The 22504-nt window shown below is 41.2% G+C and overlaps 1 protein-coding gene across 3 annotated transcripts in view; it reads left to right on the forward strand.

The window, feature by feature from the left end:
* Positions 1–21516, forward strand: part of MED8 (mediator complex subunit 8) — a 32860-nt gene extending 11344 nt beyond the window's left edge. Inside the window, exons 2-7 of one of the 3 annotated variants that reach the window (XM_070939630.1) lie at positions 1674–1792; positions 8899–9043; positions 12087–12227; positions 14928–15009; positions 15170–15418; positions 20659–21516. In XM_070939630.1, the coding sequence (XP_070795731.1) occupies positions 1674–1792; positions 8899–9043; positions 12087–12227; positions 14928–15009; positions 15170–15418; positions 20659–20723 (801 nt within the window). In that variant the 3' untranslated portion in view covers positions 20724–21516. Of the gene's footprint in view, positions 1–1673; positions 1793–8470; positions 8721–8898; positions 9044–12086; positions 12228–14927; positions 15010–15169; positions 15419–15988; positions 18193–20658 lie in introns of those variants that run through there. The other 2 variants (XM_070939629.1, XM_070939631.1) reach the window with 2 other exon arrangements.
* Positions 21517–22504: the final 988 nt, after the last annotated feature.

Genomic DNA, 22504 nt, shown 5'->3' on the forward strand with positions numbered 1-22504 from the left:
AGGTGACTCCAGAAATATTATCTGGAATGTATAAAGGTACTTCAAATTTATGTTAGAAATGTGGACACAATGAAGGGTCATTTTATCATATTTGATGGATTTGTAAAAAAAAAATCAGAAATTTCTGAATTCAAATATATATAGTAATGTAACTTTAAAGATGAACCTTCAACTGAAACCATAATTTTTCTTGCTGGAATTAATGGACAATCAGAGCCTTGGAAGGTTATTTTTAATACAGTATATGATTACTGTATAAAATGAGACACGCAGAAAATGGAGGCATTTTGAAATAACCACAACAGAAGAATGGTTGATGAAGATAGACAAAGCTAGCACAGTGGCAAAATTAATTTGATTAGAAAAAGATCAACAATTACATTTATCAATAATTGGAAACCCCTTACAAGATTTTTTTATGACAACAGAGAAAAATGAGCTTAAGATTTGAAGATTAGAAAGGGTAGCTTATGGAAAGGAAATTATAATGCAACCATAGGGAGAGGGAGTAAAATATAAGTGTATTTATAACTGCTGTCAAAAAGATCAAAAGCTGTTTCCCTAACAACTTTTCTTTTTTCTTTCTTATACTATTCTTCATTATTTCTTTTGTTACTTTTCTAATATTTATAGTTTTAAAAATTCATAAGAATTATTTTTTTTTTAAAAAAAGGAATGCTGTTTCAGTGGGCAGGTTTCATAACAGAAAAAGGTTTTATGGGTCCCACTAGTTGACACTATTTAATGTCAGAATATTCTTACTTTGTTATAATATAAAACAGACAGAAATTACAAGAGTAGGTGATCTCTCAAATAACCAGGTCTTGTGCTATGAAGTGCTTAGGTCAGTGATAGCTAACCTTTTCTAGACCGAGTCCCCAATTCGTGCGCACGTGCCCAAACCCCCAAAATGCAATATGCCCTGCCCCCACACATGCGCACGCATACGCCCTGCCCCCGCACACACCCTGTTCCTGTGCATGCATGCATGGCTCCCTGCACTCATCCCACACATGCGGACCCTGTGCACGCACCCTGCACCCCCACATATGCACACATGGCCCCCTCACACATGCACCACCACCCACACATGGACACGTGCCCCACGCATGCACCCCACGCATGTGCGGCAGAGACCCGAAGACCAGCTGGGCAGTGGGAGGTGCGGGGCAGAGCTCAACTGGGGCGATGGCTCGTGTGCCCACAGAGAGGTATTAACCAGTACCTTGAACTGTATCTGGAAACATTACTGATAACATGGGATCCAAAAGCTACTCAAAACTATTAGATATAATTGGTCTGGTCTTAGAGATTTAAATTCAATCGTGGTAGACAGGTAGCTTCTAACAATCGTATTTATATGCCATGGATTGCCATTTCTTCCTTGTGTCAATTGTTCTGTTTAGATCTATTGGAACACAATTCCCCTTTGAAGGAAAACAAAGTAAGAACTGAAGAGTTCTGCCATCTCCTCAGCACCTATTATTATTTTGTCTTCCATTTTCTCCCATTACTGGGTCCACCTTCCTTTTACTACTACAGTAATATAGCCAAAAAAGCTCTTTTTGTTGTTTTCATGGGGAAGCTAGCTGTCATGACGTTATCTGTAGCTGAAAACAGCAGAGCGATTATTGTTTTAAAATATGCTCAATCTTATTGTATGTCCTTTCCAGAGAGAGGAAAAGCAGCTTGAGCTATCCCTGGAGGCTCTTATCAGTCAAGTGGCTGACCTGAAGAATTCCTTGGTCAGTTTCATTTACAAGCTGGAGAATGAATATGACCGTCTCACTTGGTAAGGTTACATAGCCAGCTGGTACTGGTGGGAGGGGACAGTATTTCATGTAATATTTCAGCTTATTTAGGGAACCTGTCAAAATACATTGAACTCAATTCAAAACTTAATCCTTACTAGTTCCCAGTTTATTTGGAGAATGAAGCAAATTTTCTGATTTTAGGATGTAACTGCCTATTATGTTTTTAGCAAAGCCTTCAGTCCCTTCCTTTTTCATCTTTGTGTGAGTTTCATGAAATTGAGTGGCAATTATTCTGGAATAAATATATAAAGGTTCAGGCTGTAAAACAAATGATCTCTGTAACAAATATTCTTTGTTTTGGAACATTTTTTAAATATAACAATATAAAATCAGTATACTTGCTCAGAATTCACTGGGCTTTGAACAAGAGTCATTTTTAATTTTTTGACCTAACTAGATGGTCAAAGTTAGATTTGTTTGGCTCTACCCAGTATTAACATTAAGATCTGTCTTTCTATTAAGATCCTTTTGAAAATTCCCTGGCTGTCAAAGGCTCATTTATCTGACACACAGAAGAAGGCATTCTCCTGTGTTGCAACAAGAAAAGCATAAAATAAACTCCCCCAGAAGCAGTGTTTGGTACACATGACTCTTTAAAAAATAGCCAAGACATATTTCTTCACCAAATTATCATTGGCAATAGCAATAGCAATAGCAATAGCACTTAGACTTATATACCGCTTCATAGTGCTTTCACAGCCCTCTCTAAGCGGTTTACAGAGTTAGCATATTGCCCCCAACAATCTGGGTCCTCAATGCTTTCATTGGTTTTAATTTGCCTTTGAGTTTCTAAGTTTTGTGTTTTGAATTTAATCGTTGGCTTCCTTGAATGTGTAGAAACCAGAATATATATCGTGTAATTAAATATTCCTTATAGGAAATTCTCCATAGTGTAGAAATGGGAGGTGCCAGTCTGGGATTCAGTATGCTCTAGCTCTATGTCCTGAGTTGAAACTTCTGAAGATCTGCCTCCCTGGTGACGTCTCTCCAGTTTGTTTCAACTCAGCCCTAGCTCATGGTTGCAACCTTAAGCTCCTGAGTTTTGAGTTGGATTTAATTAATTCTAATTATTTTTCCTTTTTTTGTTTTTCTCTACTAATCTGTTGTAGCTGTGACTGGCAGAAATAGCAGGTAGGCTAGGGGGAATCTCTCCGCTTCTGGATTGAGTGTGGGGGTGGTGGTGGCTGTTGCTCTCCCCCCAACCTCCCCTACACTTTTAAAAGCTCTGAGGGGGCTATCCGGCTGGCTTTCGCCCCGGACTCTTACAATCGCCTTTTCTGACTGGAGGAGCCTGCGTTTGGAGCCAGGGGACGTGCGCGCCGTTTCGGCTTGCCACGGCGTCCCTTTCATCACCGCCTCTCAGCTGAGAGGCGCAGCGGCTTTTTTCATCCTTTTCTCGCCGTTTGGGGGCCGTTTGCAGTCGCGCCAGCCTCTTTCAGCCTGGGCGCTGCTTTTTGGTGAATGCCTGTGCACGGCTGCATTTTTATGATCGGAGGAGCGGCGCCAGGCATTTTGAGCTGGGTGTAAGTCGCGGCGGCCTTCGTTCCCGCGCAAATTTTGGCGGCCATTTGTCCGGGCGGCTTTGTTTCCCCGGCCTTCCTGGGCACAGAGCTGGTGCTTCCTGATTGGCAGAGGGCATCTGGACATTGACCAGCGCAAAAATCTGTAATTGTCTGCGGGCTTGCTTAGCGGCCTGTCCTGCGGTCTTTTGATCACCCCCAAAGACTGCCTTCTTTGAACTGTAGCTGTTGGAGGCGGCCATTTTGACTTCAACGGCAGCCATTTTGTCAGGACTTCAGGCCAGTATAATTCCCTTTCCTCACCGGTTGGGAAGACTTTGCCCTTTTCTGTGGATTTCTGGACAGGACAACAGACTTTAGAATTATGGGGGATACTGACAGGCAAGCATCTTTTTCTGCTGAGGGCTCTTGATCCCCCCTTCTTATCAGAGGCAGAGCTGTTTCTAGGCCTCAAATGGCCAGCGTTACTGCAGCTAACAAAATCAGGGCCAAGGCCAGGGCTCGCTCAGGGCGTTCCAAGGCCGAGGAAAAGACTGCCCAAGTTAGACAACGTGCCTTGGACAGAGAATTTGCAAAGGCCGCTGCCATTAATGCATCTACAGAATCCTCTCACGCTTCTGTGTCTGCTCAGCCTCTATCTAGTCAAGATGTGGAAACTGCTGCTCCTCAGACTGTGCATTCTGCAGTTTCTCAGCCTGGGCTTTCTACTGTTGCGGCTGGGCCTTCTAGTTAGTGGTCTCCAGAGATGCAGCCTGAGCCTCAGCCGATCCCGGGGCCTTCTGGGTCCAGTAGACATCCTGAAGCTACTTTTACCCCCACTGTGGCTGGCCTTCGCCAGGGTGAGGGGGGGGGAACCAGATGTTTCTACCTCTATGAAGGCTTGGATAGAGCAGGCAATTAGACAGGGCATCGCAGAAGGCATGCAGCTTCAATTGCAGGTTTTTGCACAAATGTACACATTTAGACCTGAGGCTGAGAGTCAGGGTTATGATCCCCCTGAGGATTACCAGGGGCTGATTTCACCTTCCCCATCTGAATTAGCTGACTATGTAGAGGACTATCTGGAGGAAGGGGAGATATCCGATGGGGATCAGGTCCAACCACCTAGGCCTGCATTCAAAGGGTTATTTAATCCAGCCCCTTTGAAGCCCCTTCTCTCAAAGGCCAGGGCCACTGCTCGCTTGGGCCCTGATCCAGCTCTCTCTGGTTCTAGGGGTGCTGGAGAGCAGGATGATTACCTTTTCACTGAGCAGGCTGTGGAGGCAGATACCATCCCTATCCCGGGGATGTTTCTGGACATGATCCGTAGGCAGTGGGCGGCCCCAGCTTTACCTTCCAGGGCCTCAGGTCTTGACAACCAGATGTTTACGGTTGATGCGGACATGATTAACTTGTTGGAGGTTCCCAAGGTAGACACTCCGGTGGCAGCTCTCACTTCTTCTTCTGTTTTACCACCTGATGCAGAGGACGCCTTGAAGGCTGAGGATAGGCGAGAGGAGACAGCACTTCGTCGCGCGCACCAGGTGGATGCCTGGGCTGTGAGAGCTTCTGCTGCTGCATCTTTTCTCACCAGGGCGTCGGTCAGATGGCTTCGTCAGCTGCAGGGCCATTTGGCACCAGATGATGTTCGGGCCCATCAAGACATTTCAAAGATTTTGGCAGCGGCTGAATATACGGCGGATGCTACCTTGGCTGATGCCAGGTTCTCTGCCAGGGCCATGGCTTCGTCAGTAACAGCTAGACGTATGCTTTGGCTACGTCATTGGCGAATGGACGGGAAGAACAAGTGGAAGTTGGCTTCCGCTCCCTTTGAAGGGGGGTTCCTTTTTGGCCGAGTATTAGATCCCCTACTCATAGACACGAGGGATAAGAGAAAGATTCTCCCGTCCCAGAGCAGGCGAGCGGATTTCCGTTCGTTCCCTTACTATAGGCGGCCCTCCTTCCACCAGGGGGGAGCCAGGCCAAGCTTTCTCCATCAGCAACGGCCTTTCCATTTCTCTAGACCTAGTTACCAGGCAGACAGTTCAGCCTTCCACCGTGGTCGCCAGCAGCCACCCAACAAGCCCTTTAGGGGCTCTGGAGGCAGAGGGGCTAGAAGAGCTAAGTGACTGTCCGTCTCTGGCCCCTATTGGGGGCAGGCTTGGCCTGTTTGCGGACCGCTGGGACGACCTGACAACAGACAATTGGGTGAGGGAGACTGTAAGAGCAGGGCTTTCCCTCGAATTCCTTTCATCTCCTAGGCGTTTCCTCCCTTGCCCCGTTTCTGGAGACCCGGTCAAACGGGGACTCATGGAGTCGGCTATCCAGCATTTATTGGATATTCGGGCCATTCAGCCGGTTCCACTGGGGCAGAGGGGACGGGGGTTCTATTCCAACCTATTTGTCATCCCAAAGGCCTTGGGGGGGTGGAGGGCAATTCTAAATTTAAAAGATCTGAACGAGTTTATCGTTTACCGGAGGTTCAAAATACACTCCCTGCATTCCATCTTAGCGGGAATCAGGGAGGGAGACTTCTTAGCCTCCATAGATTTGACCGAAGCATACCTCCACATTCCAATTCGGCCGGAGCATCGTCAATACCTGAGGTTTTGCTATTCAGGCCGTCACTTCCAATATCTTGCCCTGCCGTTCAGGCTGGCCTCTGCCCCCCGGACGTTTACCAAGTTTCTTTCTGTCTTGGCGGCGTATCTCAGGTCTCTCCCCATCAGAATTCAATGTTATCTCGACGATCTGCTCCTACAGGCGTCCTCCCAGCAGCGAGCGGAACAGGACTTAGCCACTACTATACAGGTATTGAGGGACCATGGGTTCTCGGTGAATCTGGCAAAGTGTCATCTGGTTCCTTCCACAAGGTTAGTTCACCTAGGGGCCCTGATCGACACGCAAGCGGGGCAGGTTTTCCTGTCCCCGTACAGACAGGACTGTATAAGGGCTCTGATTCATTCCCTTCAGGGGTCCCAGACGGTTCAGATAGACCAGCTATCCCATCTGTTGGGGAAAATGATATCTTGTCTGAACATTGTTCCCTGGGCCAGGTTCCATGCAAGACCACTACAGTGGTTCTTGCTCCCCTTTCAGAAGGCAGGAACGAGCTCGTCCAAGATCAGGGTTCAAGTTCCACCACGGGTTCTACGTTCCCTGACCTGGTGGACGTCAGAGGCCATCCAGAAGGGGTGTTACTTCAGGGAACCCCACAGGGTGGTAGTAACGTCAGATGCCAGCCTGCTGGGCTGGGGGGGTCATTGCGGATCCCAGGTGGCCCAGGGCCCCTGGTCACACCTAGAGCTGTCTCACCAGATCAATTGGCTGGAGCTCCAAGCTGCCCGTCTATCTTTCCAGACCTTTCTTCCGCAGGTGAGGGGGCAGCACGTGCTCCTCACAGACAATACAAAGACAAAAGCCCATGTCAACAGGCAAGGGGGGACTCATTCCCGGACTCTAATGTGAGAGGTGGAGGCCCTTTGTCTCTGGGCAGAGACTCACCTTTTGTCCCTGACAGCGGACCACATCGCCGGGACGGACAATGTTGAGGCCGACTGGCTGAGCCGAGCCACTGTGGACCCCTCGGAGTGGAGGCTCCATCCCGGCCTGTTTGCGGAGATAGTTGACCGGTTCAGTCGCCTGGTGGTGGACCTCTTCGCCTCTCCGGCGAACTCACAACTTCCTCTTTTCTTCTCCTGATTTCCTGCCCCGGGAGCAGCAGGGGTGGACGCTCTGCGGACCCCGTGGCCCAGGGGCCTTCTATACGCTTTTCCTCCCCTTCCCCTGATCCCAGCCGTCATTCGGAAGTTGTTGTTGGAGGAGGCGGAGATGGTGTTAGTGGCCCCGCACTGGCCCAGGCGGCCTTGGTTCGCCGACCTGGTCGATCTGTCGGTTGCCAGGCCTTGGCGGATTCCCCCGGACAGAATTGTTCTTCACCAGGGTCCGGTGCAGCACCTGGACCCGCAGAGACTGCAGTTAGCCGTGTGGAGCGGGGGCTCCTGAGGAGGGAGAACTTTCCGGCCAGGGTCATCCGGACTATGCAGGCGGCCAGGCGGCCCTCCACCACTCGTATTTACGAGGCCACGTGGAACAGGTTTGCAGTGTGGTGTGCCTCCAGACATTTGAGTCCAACCTCAGCATCTGTGGTGGAGGTGCTTGAGTTCCTACAGGACGGGTTGGACATGGGACTTTCCACTAACACTCTACGACGTCAGGTGGCTGCGCTAGGCACTGTACTGACCTTTGGGAAATGGGGCTCCCTCGCTAACCATCCGAGGGTGAAGATTTTTCTGCGTGGAGCGACTAACTTAAAACCTCCGCCTCTTCACCGTTATCCCACTTGGGACCTCTCTAAGGTTCTTCAGGCATTAACGAAGGCACCATTTGAACCATTGAGGGAGGCTAGTCTTCGCCTCCTCTCGTGCAAAGTAGCTTTCCTTGTGGCCATCACGTCTGCCCGACGGATTTCGGAGTTGGCGGCCTTATTGGTGCGGAAAGACCTGTGTATTTTTCATCCCAACGGGGTGGTCCTGCGGCTGGACCCTGCCTTTCTTCCTAAGGTCAACTCCTTGTTCCACCGAGCGCAGGAGTTGGTCTTGCCAGACTTCTGCCCTCGGCCTAGGCACGCCTTGGAGCAGACCTGGCACACCCTGGATGTAAGGAGGGCCCTCCGTATTTACATTTTTAGGACCGCTTCTTTCCGAAAGACGGAGGCACTCTTTATCTCCTTTCAGCCGTCGACTCTTGGCCACAGGGTGACCTCTTCCACGGTGGGACGCTGGCTTCGGGCGTGTATCTCGTCTGCATATGAGCTTCAAGCGCTCCCGGTGCCGCAAGGGATTACGGCCCACTCCACCGGCAGTGCTGCCATGACTGCGGCCTGGTCTACTCAGGCGTCAGTAGAAGACATCTGTCGGGCGGCCACGTGGACTTCCCCCACTCCCTTCATCCGTCACTATAGACTTGACTCCTTCGCTTCGGTGGAGGCTGCCTTTGGGAGACAAGTGCTACAGCGGGTTCTTGAAGATCCGGGGTCGTCAGCCCAGGACAGCTCCCACCCTTAAGGCTGGTCAGTCTTTGGTATATCCCAGACTGGCACCTCCCATTTCTACACTATGGAGAAGGGACGTTGGCTTCTCGTAGTGTAAAATGGGAGGTGCCAGCCCCACCCTGTCTGTGGCTGCCTGGACCGGCTCCCTTGGTGGAGCATGTTATTTCTATCTTTCAGACTGCGTACCATTCACTTTGGCTGTGTACCATTCACCTTGGCTTCGTTGGCACAAACTGGAGAGACATCACCAGGGAGGCGGATCTTCAGAAGTTTCAACTCAGGACATGGAGCTAGAGCATACTGAATCCCAGACTGGCACCTCCCATTTTACACTACGAGAAGGAACGTATCACGGTAAGCCAACGTCCCATCTGTACATGGCATATGTTAGAATTAGAGTGGTTATGCTCAATGAGTTCTATTTCTTTGTTAGAGCATTCTGATCTAAAGATTAATTTAATTCCCTCAAATGTATTCCCAGATGTTTGTTTGATATAATTCATGTATTTCTATTTCCATCCTTCTGCCTTAGGCCCTCTGTGCTAGATAGTTTTGCTCTGCTCTCAGGGCAGCTTAATACTCTGAACAAAGTGTTGAAGCATGAGAAGACTCCACTGTTACGTAATCAGGTTATTATCCCTTTAGTGTTATCGCCAGATCGGGATGAAGAGATAATGGTAAGAATTTGACTCAGTGTGTACCTTTTTAGTTCTGGGAGAAAATAAATTACAGGTAGTCCTCGATTTACAACCACAATTGAGTCAAAAAATTTCCCTTGCTAAGCAAGACAGTTGTTATGTAAGTTTTGCCTTTCCTTGTCAGAGTTGAATCATTGTAGTTGTTAAGTTAGTAACATGGTGGTTAAATGAATCTGGCTTTCCCATGGACTTTGCTTGTAAGAAAGTTGCAGAAAGTGATCACATGATCCCAGACACTGCATCCATCACATAAACACATTCCGGTTGCTAAGCATCCAAATTTTGATAATGTGACTGTAATGTGAATGTATGAAGTGTGAAAAATGGTTGTCACTTTTTTCCGTGAACTGTAACTTCAAACAGTCACAAAACAAGTGGCTATAAGTCGAGGACTATGTGTACTGAACAATGAATCTCTTATCAGTGAAGAAAAAGTTGAGTGAATAATGCAAAGCTTGCAAACTTTCACAAAGACAAATACATAGAAGGAGTAGGAAACCAAGAGAATTTTTCTTCTTCCTACAATCTAAAGTATTTGATTAATAGAAATAGGTGTTATGGATACTAATCTGTATGACAATAGAATAAAAAGACATAAATATGATATTATTGAATAGTAATAGTGTGAAAAGTTTATTTTTGATCAGTGACAAGCTAAGTAGCTAAATATAATGCATAAAAGCAGGCTTAAATACCATAAAATTACTATATAACCTGCCAATTAAAATTTACAAGTATAGGAATTAAGCAAAAGAGAACAATATATAATAAAGCAAAAGTGAGTAAATAAGAATAAAATTTAGATAAAAGAATAAAAGGACTTCTTTGTAACATTATTCCAGGATTAGGATATCTAAAGACTTATTTTAGCAATAGCTACCAATAAGAATTTGACAACTCTGTAATAGGTTTGACCACATTTCCCTCCCTGAAAGTTTGATCTCTACTAGAATGTTGTATTAGTATGCCAGCACATAGATGGAACAATTAAGAAATTCATGTCCCAGGTTCATTATGGCGAGAAGAACAATTTCTTTCATTAAATGGAATTTTATGAACCATCCATCCCATTTTGCTAAAGATAGAACATGAAGGCTTTACAGTATCCTGAGCAAACCAGATTGAACGGGTAGTTTGCAACTTTATATTTTGGAACCCACCCTTGTAGATTGCCTATAGCACTCAATTCTGTCTGACAAGGAATATCATAATAATGGTAGACTTTAGACAGCAGTTAAAGAAATGCTTTGCAAAGCTTAAAAATAAGCTCTTACAGCCAAAAAGAAAGCATTAAAATTACAGGATTGGATTTTAAACTGGAAGCAATTATCAAATGCTATATAGCTCAAGATTCAGTTGCACAACAAAATTGTATATAGGGAATAGTTACCTTAAAAGAGAGGCCAGCATTTGTTTATAGGTGAAGTCAAGCCATTTTGTTATTATATGGAACCATATAATAGAAAAAGATATATGCATCCTTGTGTGTGTGTGCATACACACATTCGTGTGGTGAGTTTGTGAGTCATGTGGTGAGTCTGAGTCTATGCATGGGAAAAAGAGACATTAAATCCAGATCTTTACTAAATTAGCTCAGTTACTACAGAATATAAGTTTTCCTCTATCATGTTTAAAAATTGCTTTTATAAGTATTGCTTTACCTTTTAAAAATCAAATATTTATTACGGTCAAAGACCATTACAATTAAAACTTCTCAAAGAGTATCAAATGAAAAGTTCTAGAATCAAAGAAATCAAATCTATGTTGAAATCATAACCATATTTGTTAAACAAGTTAAGGATGGAGTACCTGCTTTTGAAGCTGCACCTGGGCTATGCACAGGTGACAGAATTATAAACGTGAATGGGGAAAGTGTCATAGGAAAGACATATACTCAAGTAATTGCTTTAATTCAGAACAGTATTTGAGGGGCTGCCACAAAGAAGAGGGGGTCGGAAATTAGAGTTAAGATTTAAGGAAATGTATGGTATAAAGTAACTTAGCTTATTATTATCACCTAATAAGAAAAGATTAACATATTTGAAAAAAAACCAAAGAAATGAATGATTGTAATGCTATATGATTAATTGATTTTTATTAAGATGTTGGATTGTATTATTTGAAATACATATATTTGACAAAGTAATTGAAAATTAGAGTTAAGATTTAAGGAAATGTATTGTTTAAAGTAATTTGGCTTATTGCTAAAGAAATGGATGATTGTAATGCTACATAATTAATTGATTTCTATTAAGATGTTGGATTGTATTTTGAACAGTTGACAATGAAACCTATTTGTGATCATAATAAGGGAATATAAGGAAATATTAGGAATTATATTATGTTGTGAAATTTTAAATTTAAGGGGTTTAATTTAGAGATGAAAAGGGAAAAATTGAATTTTATGAAGATCAGAGGTTAGAAGAAGGGTAATATTGGTCTACAAAAATTAGAATAAATACTATGGCAAAAAGGGAATATATAAATTGTGTTGGAAATGACTAAAAATTGTTTAAATTTGTGAACCAGCCAATACTCTGTTCAGAAAAAAATACATTGTATGTTTGTTTGGGTGTTTGTGTAAAAAATAAAAAAAAAACTTTAAAAAAGAAGAAGAAGGAATCGACTTATTTTCCAAAGCTTATTTCCAAAATGAACAAGGAGCTGATCAGAGAATGCTCATTCATTCCCTATATTTCGGTCAATATTATTTTCAGGATGAATCAAAACTCATCATACAATAGTACAATGTACATTGATGTATGCTGTATATGGCAGTTTGATATTATAGTTCAGGTTACAAGCTGTTCCTTCATAATGGCTGACTTGCAGATGGTGAAGAAGCTAACTCATTGAAATTTATTTTAATTGCTTAATTTTATTATATTAAGATAGAGAAAAATTAAAAACTTGCAGAGGTAGATGTTCTGATACATTTCCAATAATCTGAGGCCTATGAGTTTAGCTTTGTATTGTTTGATTTTGTTGCAAGATATGAGTCCTAATAGACTGAATATTGCAGCGGCAGACAGAAGGACGAGTACCAGTGTTCAGCCATGAAGTTGTACCTGATCATCTGCGAACTAAGCCTGATCCTGAGGTAGAGGAGCAAGAGAAGCAGCTAAGCACCGATGCAGCTCGTATTGGCACTGATGTGGCACAGGTAGGACAATGACTGATTAACATGGACTGGGAGATAGTCACTGGTCTCAAATCCTACTATACCACATTTCCTTGCAGCAAAGGTTGCTTGAAATCATCAGCAGTACGCCTCTCTTATGTCAGTAATTATCTGTTTTGTGGATGGATATGTATGTCTGTATATACTAATTGCTCATTTATATAGGTTTATATACACTCTTAATAGGCATAATTTTTCCCACTCTCAGGTCTCATTGGTACCAATGAGTTCTCAGATCCAAAATGATGCCTACCTCTGATTTTGTCAAGGCAGTGTTTCAAACTGTCTCCAGCTTCCAGAATATCTGGCTATAGGCTTTAATGCAGTGGTTCTCAACCTTCCTAATGCCACAACCCTTTAATACAGTTCCTCATGTTGTGGTGACCCCCAACCAGGGGTGGGTTCTAAATTTTTTTACTACCGGTTCTGTGGGTGTGGCTTATTTTGTGGGCATGGCTTGGAGGTCATGTGACTGAGTGGGCGTGGCTAGCTGGCTATGTGTATAGGGACTACTCAAGAGGGCTGAAAAAAGTCATTTCTGACAGGTCCTCGCACTTTTGACTGGTCCTCACACTTATGACCATCCTCACATTTATGCCTGTGCAGCATTCTTAACAACCATGTCACTCATTTCACAACTGCTTCTCTTCAACATGGTATAAGATAGGGCAAAAAACGCAAAATGTGAGGACAGTCGTAAATTCGAGGACTGGTCAAAAGTGCGAGGACCAGTCAAAAATAACTTTTTCAGCCCTCTGAGTAGTCCCTGTGCACAAAAGGACTACCCAGAGGGCTGAAAAATGTGATTTCTGACAGGTCCTCGCACTTTTGACCGGTCTTTGCAGTTATCATTATTTATGCCCATTGTACCATTCTTAACAACCGTGTCACTCATTTCACAACTGCTTCTCTTCACCATGGTGACAAGATAGGGCAAAAACGTAAATTGTGAGGACAGTCGTAAGTTCGAGGACTGGTCAAAAGTGCGAGGACCAGTCAAAAATAACTTTTTCAGCCCTTTGAGTAGTCCATATGCATAAAAGGATACAGCAATAGAGAGGGATGAAGGAAGGGAAGGGAAATTAGAGTAGGAGTGAAGGTAAGAGAGGTAGGAAGAGAGGAGGAGAAGGAGAAAGAAAGAGGAAATAGGGAGAAGAAGAAGAGGGGGGGAAGAGAAAGAAAGAAAAGACAGAGGTGGTAGGTTTGAGGAGAAAGATTGCTGTACAATAAAAAAGATGAAAGGGAAGAAAGCCAACCCCAAACAAATATTAAGATATTAAGATAAAGAATGAATTGTTAAACTTTAAAGAATAAAAGAGAACAACTAGCAATAAATAGCAATAATTATAAACACACATACAAACATACAACGTATTTTCTTTGAACAGAGTATTTGGCCGGTTCACAAATTTAAACAGTTGTAGGAGGTTAGCACCCACCCCTTTCCTAGAAGAATGAAATATTTTGGGAAATATTAAAAAGGCAGAATATTATATTTTCCTGTATGAGAAATGGAGAAGCATATTTTACAGACAAAGCAACTCCCACCTTCCTGCCCCCCACCCTTTGTTAATGGGCCAGAGGCAGAAAGTCAATCCTTTGTCAAAGGACATTTGCAACACAATAGCAACAGAAATTAACACAAAGGGCCCCATCAAGCCATGTGATCCTGTCCACCATTAAACCATCTTTCCAAGCAGTCTCCATGTTTCCAGTGTCTTTTTCCCCACTTGGAGCAGAACCCAGAAGGATATTTCTTCCAACACAGTATTTAGTCATTTCAATTAAATGTACAATTTTTATATTTCCTTTTTACCATATTTATTCCTCATCTATTTTTTTAAAAAACCAATATTACCCTTCATCCTCATCTCTAATCTTAATCAAATTCAATTTTTCCCTTCTATTCTATATTATACCCCTTCCCATTGTCATCTATTTTTATATCCGTCCTCACATTGGTTAATTATGTAACAATAATTTTGTTTAATACAAATTCAACATTTTAATATAAATCAATTTTTTATATATTAATCAATATGAACATGACTATTCCAATTATTTCCATGCAATCCAATTTCTTACAAATCAATTAATTATATTTACCAATAATAATAAACCAAATAATTTCCCCCATATATTCCTCCAAACCACAACTTAACCATTTCTGCTTTCAACACAATATGCAATTAATAGTATCTCAATTATTACAATTCCCTAGTTAAATAGAGCTTTTTTTCTTCTGTGTTTTAAAATCTTGAACCTCCTCTTGCCCTAAATTTCCCATTGTTTGCAGTTTGCACCTACCTTTTTTGGTGAGGAAAAAGAAAAAGAAATCTCTCTGCCTCATTTTGTCACGTTGCAGCCAAGACCCTGCTTACTTTCAATTTCCCTTTTTCAGCATAGCTAGGGGGGAAAAAATTTGCTCCAGGAATTTACCTCTTTGCAGCTAGCTCTTTGAAGCGACCGGGCGATCCAGCAGAGGCAGAGGGTGAGGGTGAGTGAAGGCGTGGGGGGGGGCGAGAGAGGGCTTTGGCGACCCCTGTGAAATGGCCGTTCGACCCCCAAAGGGGTCGCGACCCCCAGGTTGAGAACCGCTGCTTTAATGAGTTTCTTCTGCATGAAGTCAGGCAACCTGAAGCACTTGTAAATTCTGACATTATATGATTTTTATGATTGCAGAAACAGATTCAAAGCCTAAACAAAATGTGTTCGAACTTGCTAGAGAAAATCAACAAAGAAGATCGAGAATCTGAAAGTGGAGGTAAGATTCTAGATAAGGAGGGAAGACCAAATGAGCTTTAGTGGGGACAACACTATTGAGAGACAGAAATCCCAGAAGCAGAGATTAAAGTATGGTAAGAAATAAAACCTACCCCTTTGGAAAATTTGGAGACCAGTATGAATGCTTTTCTATCCTATAGGTTTACGCCAGAACAAGCAGACATTCAACCCTGCTGATACCAATGCCCTAGTTGCAGCTGTAGCCTTTGGAAAAGGATTGTCCAACAGACGTCCACCAGGAGTGGGAAGTTCTGTTCCAACCAGTCAGCAAGCTGCCAATGCCATCATAGCTGGTGCTTCTACCATGCAACAAGTACAAATGTCAGGTGCACCAAATCAGCCACAGCCTATGCTTGGAGGAGTGCAGATGCCACAAGCAGGGCAACCAGGTAAAAAGAATCATAGAGACAAATATATAGTCATACCGTTTGGACAATAGGAAGTGTCCCACGAAAATTAAATTTTGTATAACAGACAGGCTTTAAAAAAGGACAGCTATTTGGGACAAGATATACGATACCTATTTCTTCCACATCATTTTAGGAAGGGATATAGCAGCGTATGATTTATATTAACATTAGCCAGGTGTCTGTGATCCTGGAGATGAGATAGAATTGTACTAAATATAGGAATGTCCATTATACTGAGAATAAGTGGCTAGTGATCAAAATCAGGGAAAGGCTACTCTCATTATGTCCAGCTGGATGCTTTTACTTACCATAGGAAAATAGGATAGTGGGGAAGTTAAGTCTTTTTTCTTATTCATCAGGTTTCTTATTTAGTGCATAAAATGCCTGAGAAACTTGCACAAAGTGATGTTAGAGTTTGAGTGAGTGATTAAATGTACTTCTCTCAAAAATATGTACAAGAAAGAGCTAGAGATAGTAATAAACATATTGCCTCCTAAATTGGTCAGATTCTTATTACATTACTAAACCCAGCTTTTTTCATCTCTCCAGGTAAGATGCCCAGTGGCATAAAAACCAATATCAAATCTGCTTCAATGCATCCCTATCAAAGATGAGTGGGAAGTATTCTGGTCTATTGCTGGTCCTGGATTTCATTTCCAAGTCAACACTTCTTCAAGTTGTTCTCAGCAATTAAACTTGGAGTCTTCCCTGAAGATCACTTGGATCATTTATTAATACAACTGCATTGATCCAGGATACAAGAATATAGACATGTATTTTTCATTCCAAATGATAGAGGCAATTTTGAGACAAGAGACTGGTTCAGATAGCTAAGTCAAGATGGTAAACAACTTTACTTTTTGTTTACTAATGTAAGCAGCCTGATTCCTTGAGTCGATGCACCTGTTTTGGAACTGCCTGTTGGTGACTGAGATTATATGAGACGTGCAAGTTATAACCTTTTTTTAAAAAAAGAATAATAAAGTTCAAGTGTTCTTTCTCATGTAGGGTTTTGGTTTTTTTTGTACTTTTAGGTGGCTCATGGGAAAATCTGTAGCTTTGTCTTGGCTGCACTTTTCATACAGTGCTTAAAACTTGTACCATTAGATAGGCCAACAAATAATCTACTTTGACTCCTCTTTGAGATTCTGCTGTTCAACCCCATTTTTCATTGACTGGGGGAGGGGTAACATTCTAGTTCTTGGTTTATTGTTAATAGAAATTTTGTTGAATAATCAACTACTGGCCAGGCACAGTGGATAAAAAATGCTCAAATTTTATTAATATGACCATATGAAAATGTTTTAAGTGTGATAGATGGTTAATATTACAAAGGGTTTCTCAAATGGATGATAATAGTCCTGACGCATCTTCCTTGTGTCAGTGACAAAGGAAAGGCACTACTTTTTTTTTTTTTTTTTTTTGCTGAAATTGATGTGTGGGGGGACCTAGAAGTCAGAAACAACCTGATTACTCTGTGATTATCCAAAGCTATCACTTAAAATCTATTAGTTGTCTCAGCCACTGGATTCAGGTTCTGTTTAAGAATAGTAACTTACTATTAAGTGACAACATGAGTATCTACTGCTGCTAGTAGTAGAAAGGATATTAGGTGATACCTAAACAGATGTTTAAATATTTTCAAGGTTGAAAGATAGTTAATGTTCTGTTCCTAGCAGTGGTTGAGCTCAAACTTGATCTTCAAGCTCAAGCTTTTAACTATTCCCACTGAATAACTGTAACTTGTTCCATTTAGTGTTGGTGATTGTGGTAGAGATAACCTGCTGGATCTTTTGGGCCAGCAGCAGGAACAGCAAAAGCTTGTGACTTTTAATTTGGCAGGAGCGTTGTATTCAACTCTTGTGACTGGGAAATAGCCCTTCCTCAGCCTCAACTATCACAACAACAGTGGAAAATTGCCACTATTACAGTGTTCTACAGAAATTAAAAGCATACAAGAAATACATTTACATCCATGGGAATTCAGTCTGCATTTATGTGATAATGAATTTCATGTTTCAACGAATTGGGACAACTGTTAATCTTATGAAATTTCAATGTAACATAATTCCTGACTGATCATGAATGATCCTGGAATCAAATATAATTTTTCATAGGTTCTCATGGAATTTCCTGTGATTAAAAACTAATTTGAAATGGATAGCTGTATTATATTCTCATGAGGATCCCTTACTATAAAATATTTTTTACAGTGAAACAAGCCTTTTAATTTGAAAACATAGTTGTCCATCCCACTTGTTATTTTTCAGTGTGCTTTTAAAAATAATTTTGTATCTTTAATTCAAAATGGGATGAATTAAATGGAGGGAAAATAAACTCAGATTTCATTCAGTTCCCATACCATTAAGGTTGCCTCATAAAATGACTTGACAATGTCTTTTATTAAAAATGCAGTTTACAATTGTAAATGGCATATCTTCTATCCATAATCAAATCTGCTGTGACCCATTATAGTATACAAAATGAATTAATTATTTTACTTGATATGCATTATATAAGACTTCAAAATTAGATACAACAATGTTTCCCTGTTGTTTCAATCTACATAACATGACAAATCTAAAATGGTTTACTGTGTTAATGAATTTGTTTATATTTGCTATGGAGAAAGTTTGTCTGAAGATGGAGGAATCACTTGTAGTAAAATAGTAATTTGGGAAAGATCATTTTAACTTTCTCCAATAGTTTAATGCATTTCCCCATTCTAACATTTTTCCTTTTGATTGCCATGACAAAGACATACAATTCCAAATTAAAAGTTACAGTATATTGTATTTCTATTAGAAATTGAATAAAATGCTGAGTTTTAAATTAAACTTTTTGTACTTTTTTAAATAGTATTTTGAGTTTCAAGACATACATAATACAGAAAAGATCAGAATATTTTCAATTACATCTTAATCTAGAGATAACCATTGCTTCACTTCATACTCTGAAAATAACCAGTTCAGTTTCTGAAGAAGCAAAGTCACATGGTGGAAGTAGAAAAAAAAGGAGTGGCCTCAGGTTTTATCTCCCTGCCCCCACCAGCTACTGGAAAAAGGAAGAAAATCACCGCTAGACTGTATTGTCCACATCCAGCCACCTGAGCCAGCCAGCATCATACTGTAATCAGTTGTATCAAAAGCTGCTAAGAGTTCAAGGAGGGCCAGATGGGCTATTCCCACTCCAAGCCCATTAAAGTTCATTGGCAAATTGATGTCGGTATTATGATCCATCTTGAATGCAGATTGAATGAGGTCCAGATAATCAATGTCCTCCAAGGCTCTTGAGCTGTAGGGTGACCATCTTCATGGGATGAAATATGAAGAAATAGGTTTGCTTATTTGTTTGTATTACATACTTCTTAACTGCCTATCTCTGTTGGAAAATAACAGAACCGTTTCTCCCTGACCTCCTTAGTTAATTAGTTAGATGTATCTTGTTAAATAGTACTAATAAATATATTCTACAAGAGCTGAATTAAGAGTAATATATTAATGCATTTAAAGCTCAGTGTCCTTTATTTCACTTCAGCTGGCAAAAAACTGTTATGTTACATAACATGAAATGGAGTAAGTATTCATTAGTGTGCCATGATTGGAATTTGATGGCAAAGGAATGCCTCCATCTGAAATTCACCAACAAATGTAGATTGTTTTGATGATTATGGTAACATGAGTAATGTGTTGCTATGCCAAAAATGTAAAAATAGAAAGGTAAACTCAGAAACAGCTGGTCTGTGTGATGAAAACAAAATGGATGACAGCAACCAATGAGTTTTACACAAGAAAAGTTGAACTATTAAGCACAATTGGCAGATCACCTGAAGGGAAATTACTGTCAAATTTGGCATGTCATATGAACATGTGGATTATATAATTGATGTTCTTCAAAAGGCTTGTGCAACAGGTTTTTTTGTATGCTGACAGCAAAGATTAAAGCTTCAAGAGTTAAAATTTGACATCAATTGCCACACAAGAATAAAACTTAAGGTACCGTATTTTCCAGTGTATAAGACGACTTTTTAACACATGAAAATCTTCTCAAAAGTCGGAGGTCGTCTTATACGCCGGATGTCGTTCTCCTGTAACCAGGCAGACCAGCCCGAAAGGCTCTAACGAGCCTTAAATGGCTCTGGTGATCCAAGCTCTGACGATCCCAGTTGAGTTGCCTGCTAATCAGGCAATTCAGCTGGGATCACCAGAGCCATGTAAAAGAAAAAAACTTTTTCCCTTTCACATGGCTTTGGCGATCCAAGCTCTAACGATCTGCTAATCAGGCAACTCAGCTGGGATCGCCAGAGCCATGTAGAAGGAGTTTACCTTTCTATTTTTATAGTTAGGAAGTTTTAAATTTAGTTTTCATATAAAAATAAAAATAAAATAAAATAATATTTGTGCAGCTTTCTGAGATTTAGTGTGTTTCTGTAGTGTTTCACGCTAACTACACAAACACACAATCTCACAAAGTTGTATGTGGAATTTTGTGTGTGTAAAGTGTGAAAGTTGTTTTTTTGGGCTTTTTGTGGCTGTGTGAGGTTCCTGCTTGTTGCAGGGGCCATTTTGGGTCTAGCACAGCTGCTTTTACATTGTGGGTGAGCCAGTTGTGTTGTGTGTGTGTGTGTAAAGTGTGAAAGTTGTTTTTTTGGGCTTTTTGTGGCTGTGTGAGGTTCCTGCCTGTTGCAGGGGCCATTTTGGGTCTAGCACAGCTGCTTTTACATTGTGGGTGAGCCAGTTGTGTTGTGTGTGTGTGTGTAAAGTGTGAAAGTTGTTTTTTTGGGCTTTTTGTGGCTGTGTGAGGTTCCTGCTTGTTGCAGGGGCCATTTTGGGTCTAGCACAGCTGCTTTTACATTGTGGGTGAGCCAGTTGTGTTGTGTGTGTGTGTGTAAAGTGTGAAAGTTGTTTTTTTGGGCTTTTTGTGGCTGTGTGAGGTTCCTGCCTGTTGCAGGGGCCATTTTGGGTCTAGCACAGCTGCTTTTACATTGTGGGTGAGCCAGTTGTGTTGTGTGTGTGTGTGTGTAAAGTGTGAAAGTTGTTTTTTTGGGCTTTTTGTGGCTGTGTGAGGTTCCTGCTTGTTGCAGGGGCCATTTTGGGTCTAGTACAGCTGCTTTTACATTGTGGGTGAGCCAGTTGATGTTTTTTAATTTTTATTTGGTGTGTGTTGGAAGAGGGGTAGTCTTATACGGCGAGTATAGCCCAAACCCTATATTTTAACAGGAAAATTCGGGGGTCGTCTTATACGCCCAGTCGTCTTATACGCCGGAAAATATGGTATCTATTGACAGCATCTTGATAGCTGATGAAACATGGGCTCATCATTATGACCTAGAAATGAAGAATCAATCCATGGAATATCAAAAAGCTTCACCTACAAAAGAAAAAAAATCAAAACCCAGGTAGGAAAATTCATGTTACATTCAAGTGATGCAGATTGTGTTATGGACAAGGATTTCTTGAACGTAGCATCACTAATACCTCAAAGCACAACACTGAAAAAGGAAAAGGATAATTTAATGAGCATCTATTTGATTCAAATGAAGGGGTGAAAAGGACTGTCAGAAACTGATTGAAGAGACAGTTTGTTTTCATGGTGTGGAGACAATAACTTGGTCCTTGACACCAATAAGACCAAGGAGCTTATAGTGGATTATAGAAGGAATAGATCAGACATCCAGCCCTTGCTTATCAATGGAGACGGAGTGGAGAAAGTGGCCAGTTTTAAATTTAAGTTTCTGGGTGTTATCTTAAAAGAGGACCTGATCTGGGGCACTTACATTGCAACACTGGTCAAAAGGGCACAGCAGAGATTATACTACCTGAGACTTCTCAGGAAACAACAACTGAATGAAAAACTGCTGGTGACCTTCTACTGCTGCACCATAGAGAGTATTTCAACTTACTGTACCTGTGTATGGTTTGCCAATTGCACAGTTCAATTGTATAGAATATGAAGGATGTGTGTTTGTGTTTTATTTTTATAGTTATAATGTACACTGAAGATGGCATTTAATTTCATTGTACGAGGTGCAATGACAATAAAGTAAACTAAACTAAGGGTAGAGTTCTTGCCCATCATTGGTAGAAGAGGCTTATCCACTGGTTGAAATGTATAGAGCATGATGGTGATTATGTAGAAAAGTAAATACAAATAAAGAGCTCATTTCAAAGATTATTTTCTTACAGTATTTATTAAAATATCTAAGGCAATGGCATTACTTTTTATTCAGTTAAAATCTGGTAATGGGTGCTTTGTTATTTCAATAACTGGCTATTGAAAATGGTATAACTTGTTTTAGTAATTATTTAATCAGACGTTTAGTTGAAGCTCTAATTATGAACTCAACCTTAGCGTAGCCATAATTGGTTTAAAAGTGTGGCAATTTCTCCAAGTCCCAGGTGACAATTGAAAGACTTGAATCCTTTCTACTCTTAGAATTGAATAATTACTTAAGTTTCTCAGAATTTGAGGTTATTTTTAAATTATCTTTTTGTTGGACACCATATGATTAGGCTTTGCTAAAAGAAAGCAAGTAGATTAGTTTAAGCTATCTCTTTCTTCAGCTCTGCTTTTCCACTGCATTTGCTCTTTTTCTCCTTGGTAAGAAATGTTTATGTGAAACCTAACGTTTATAATATTTGAATAATAAACAGTACAATTAATGTTGAGACATTCCTGGTTTTCTTCCTTTTGAGATTTAATCAACATTTTAATATTTCTTTGAAGATTTATCAGCTTGCATTAAAAGATATGCCTCCATCTTCTTTTCTAAACCTTTAGTCATGTTCCTTTTTAATATCTTTACACCTTGCTTTGTTTGGGAAATTCTTGCCCAAAGCTGTACCCAACTTGGAATTTAAATCTGGTGATTAAGTTGTGGCTAGTGGGGAATTTCAAGTAATAGGAAAATACAAGGATGCCATTCCTCTTCTTCAGGAAATCTTATCAGAACCTAAGAATGAACCACTTCATATGCTGAATGCCCTACTCAGACAGAAGCTCAGGAAATGGAGAGTCAGGTTTGGATAACTACAGGGCTGTCCCTAACTAGAGGGGAGGCTGAAA

Source organism: Pituophis catenifer, unplaced genomic scaffold, assembly GCF_029215685.1.
Source record: "Pituophis catenifer annectens isolate HBS135680 unplaced genomic scaffold, rPitCat1.0.hap2 SCAF_3, whole genome shotgun sequence".
In the NCBI taxonomy this organism is placed as follows: Eukaryota; Metazoa; Chordata; class Lepidosauria; order Squamata; family Colubridae; genus Pituophis; species Pituophis catenifer.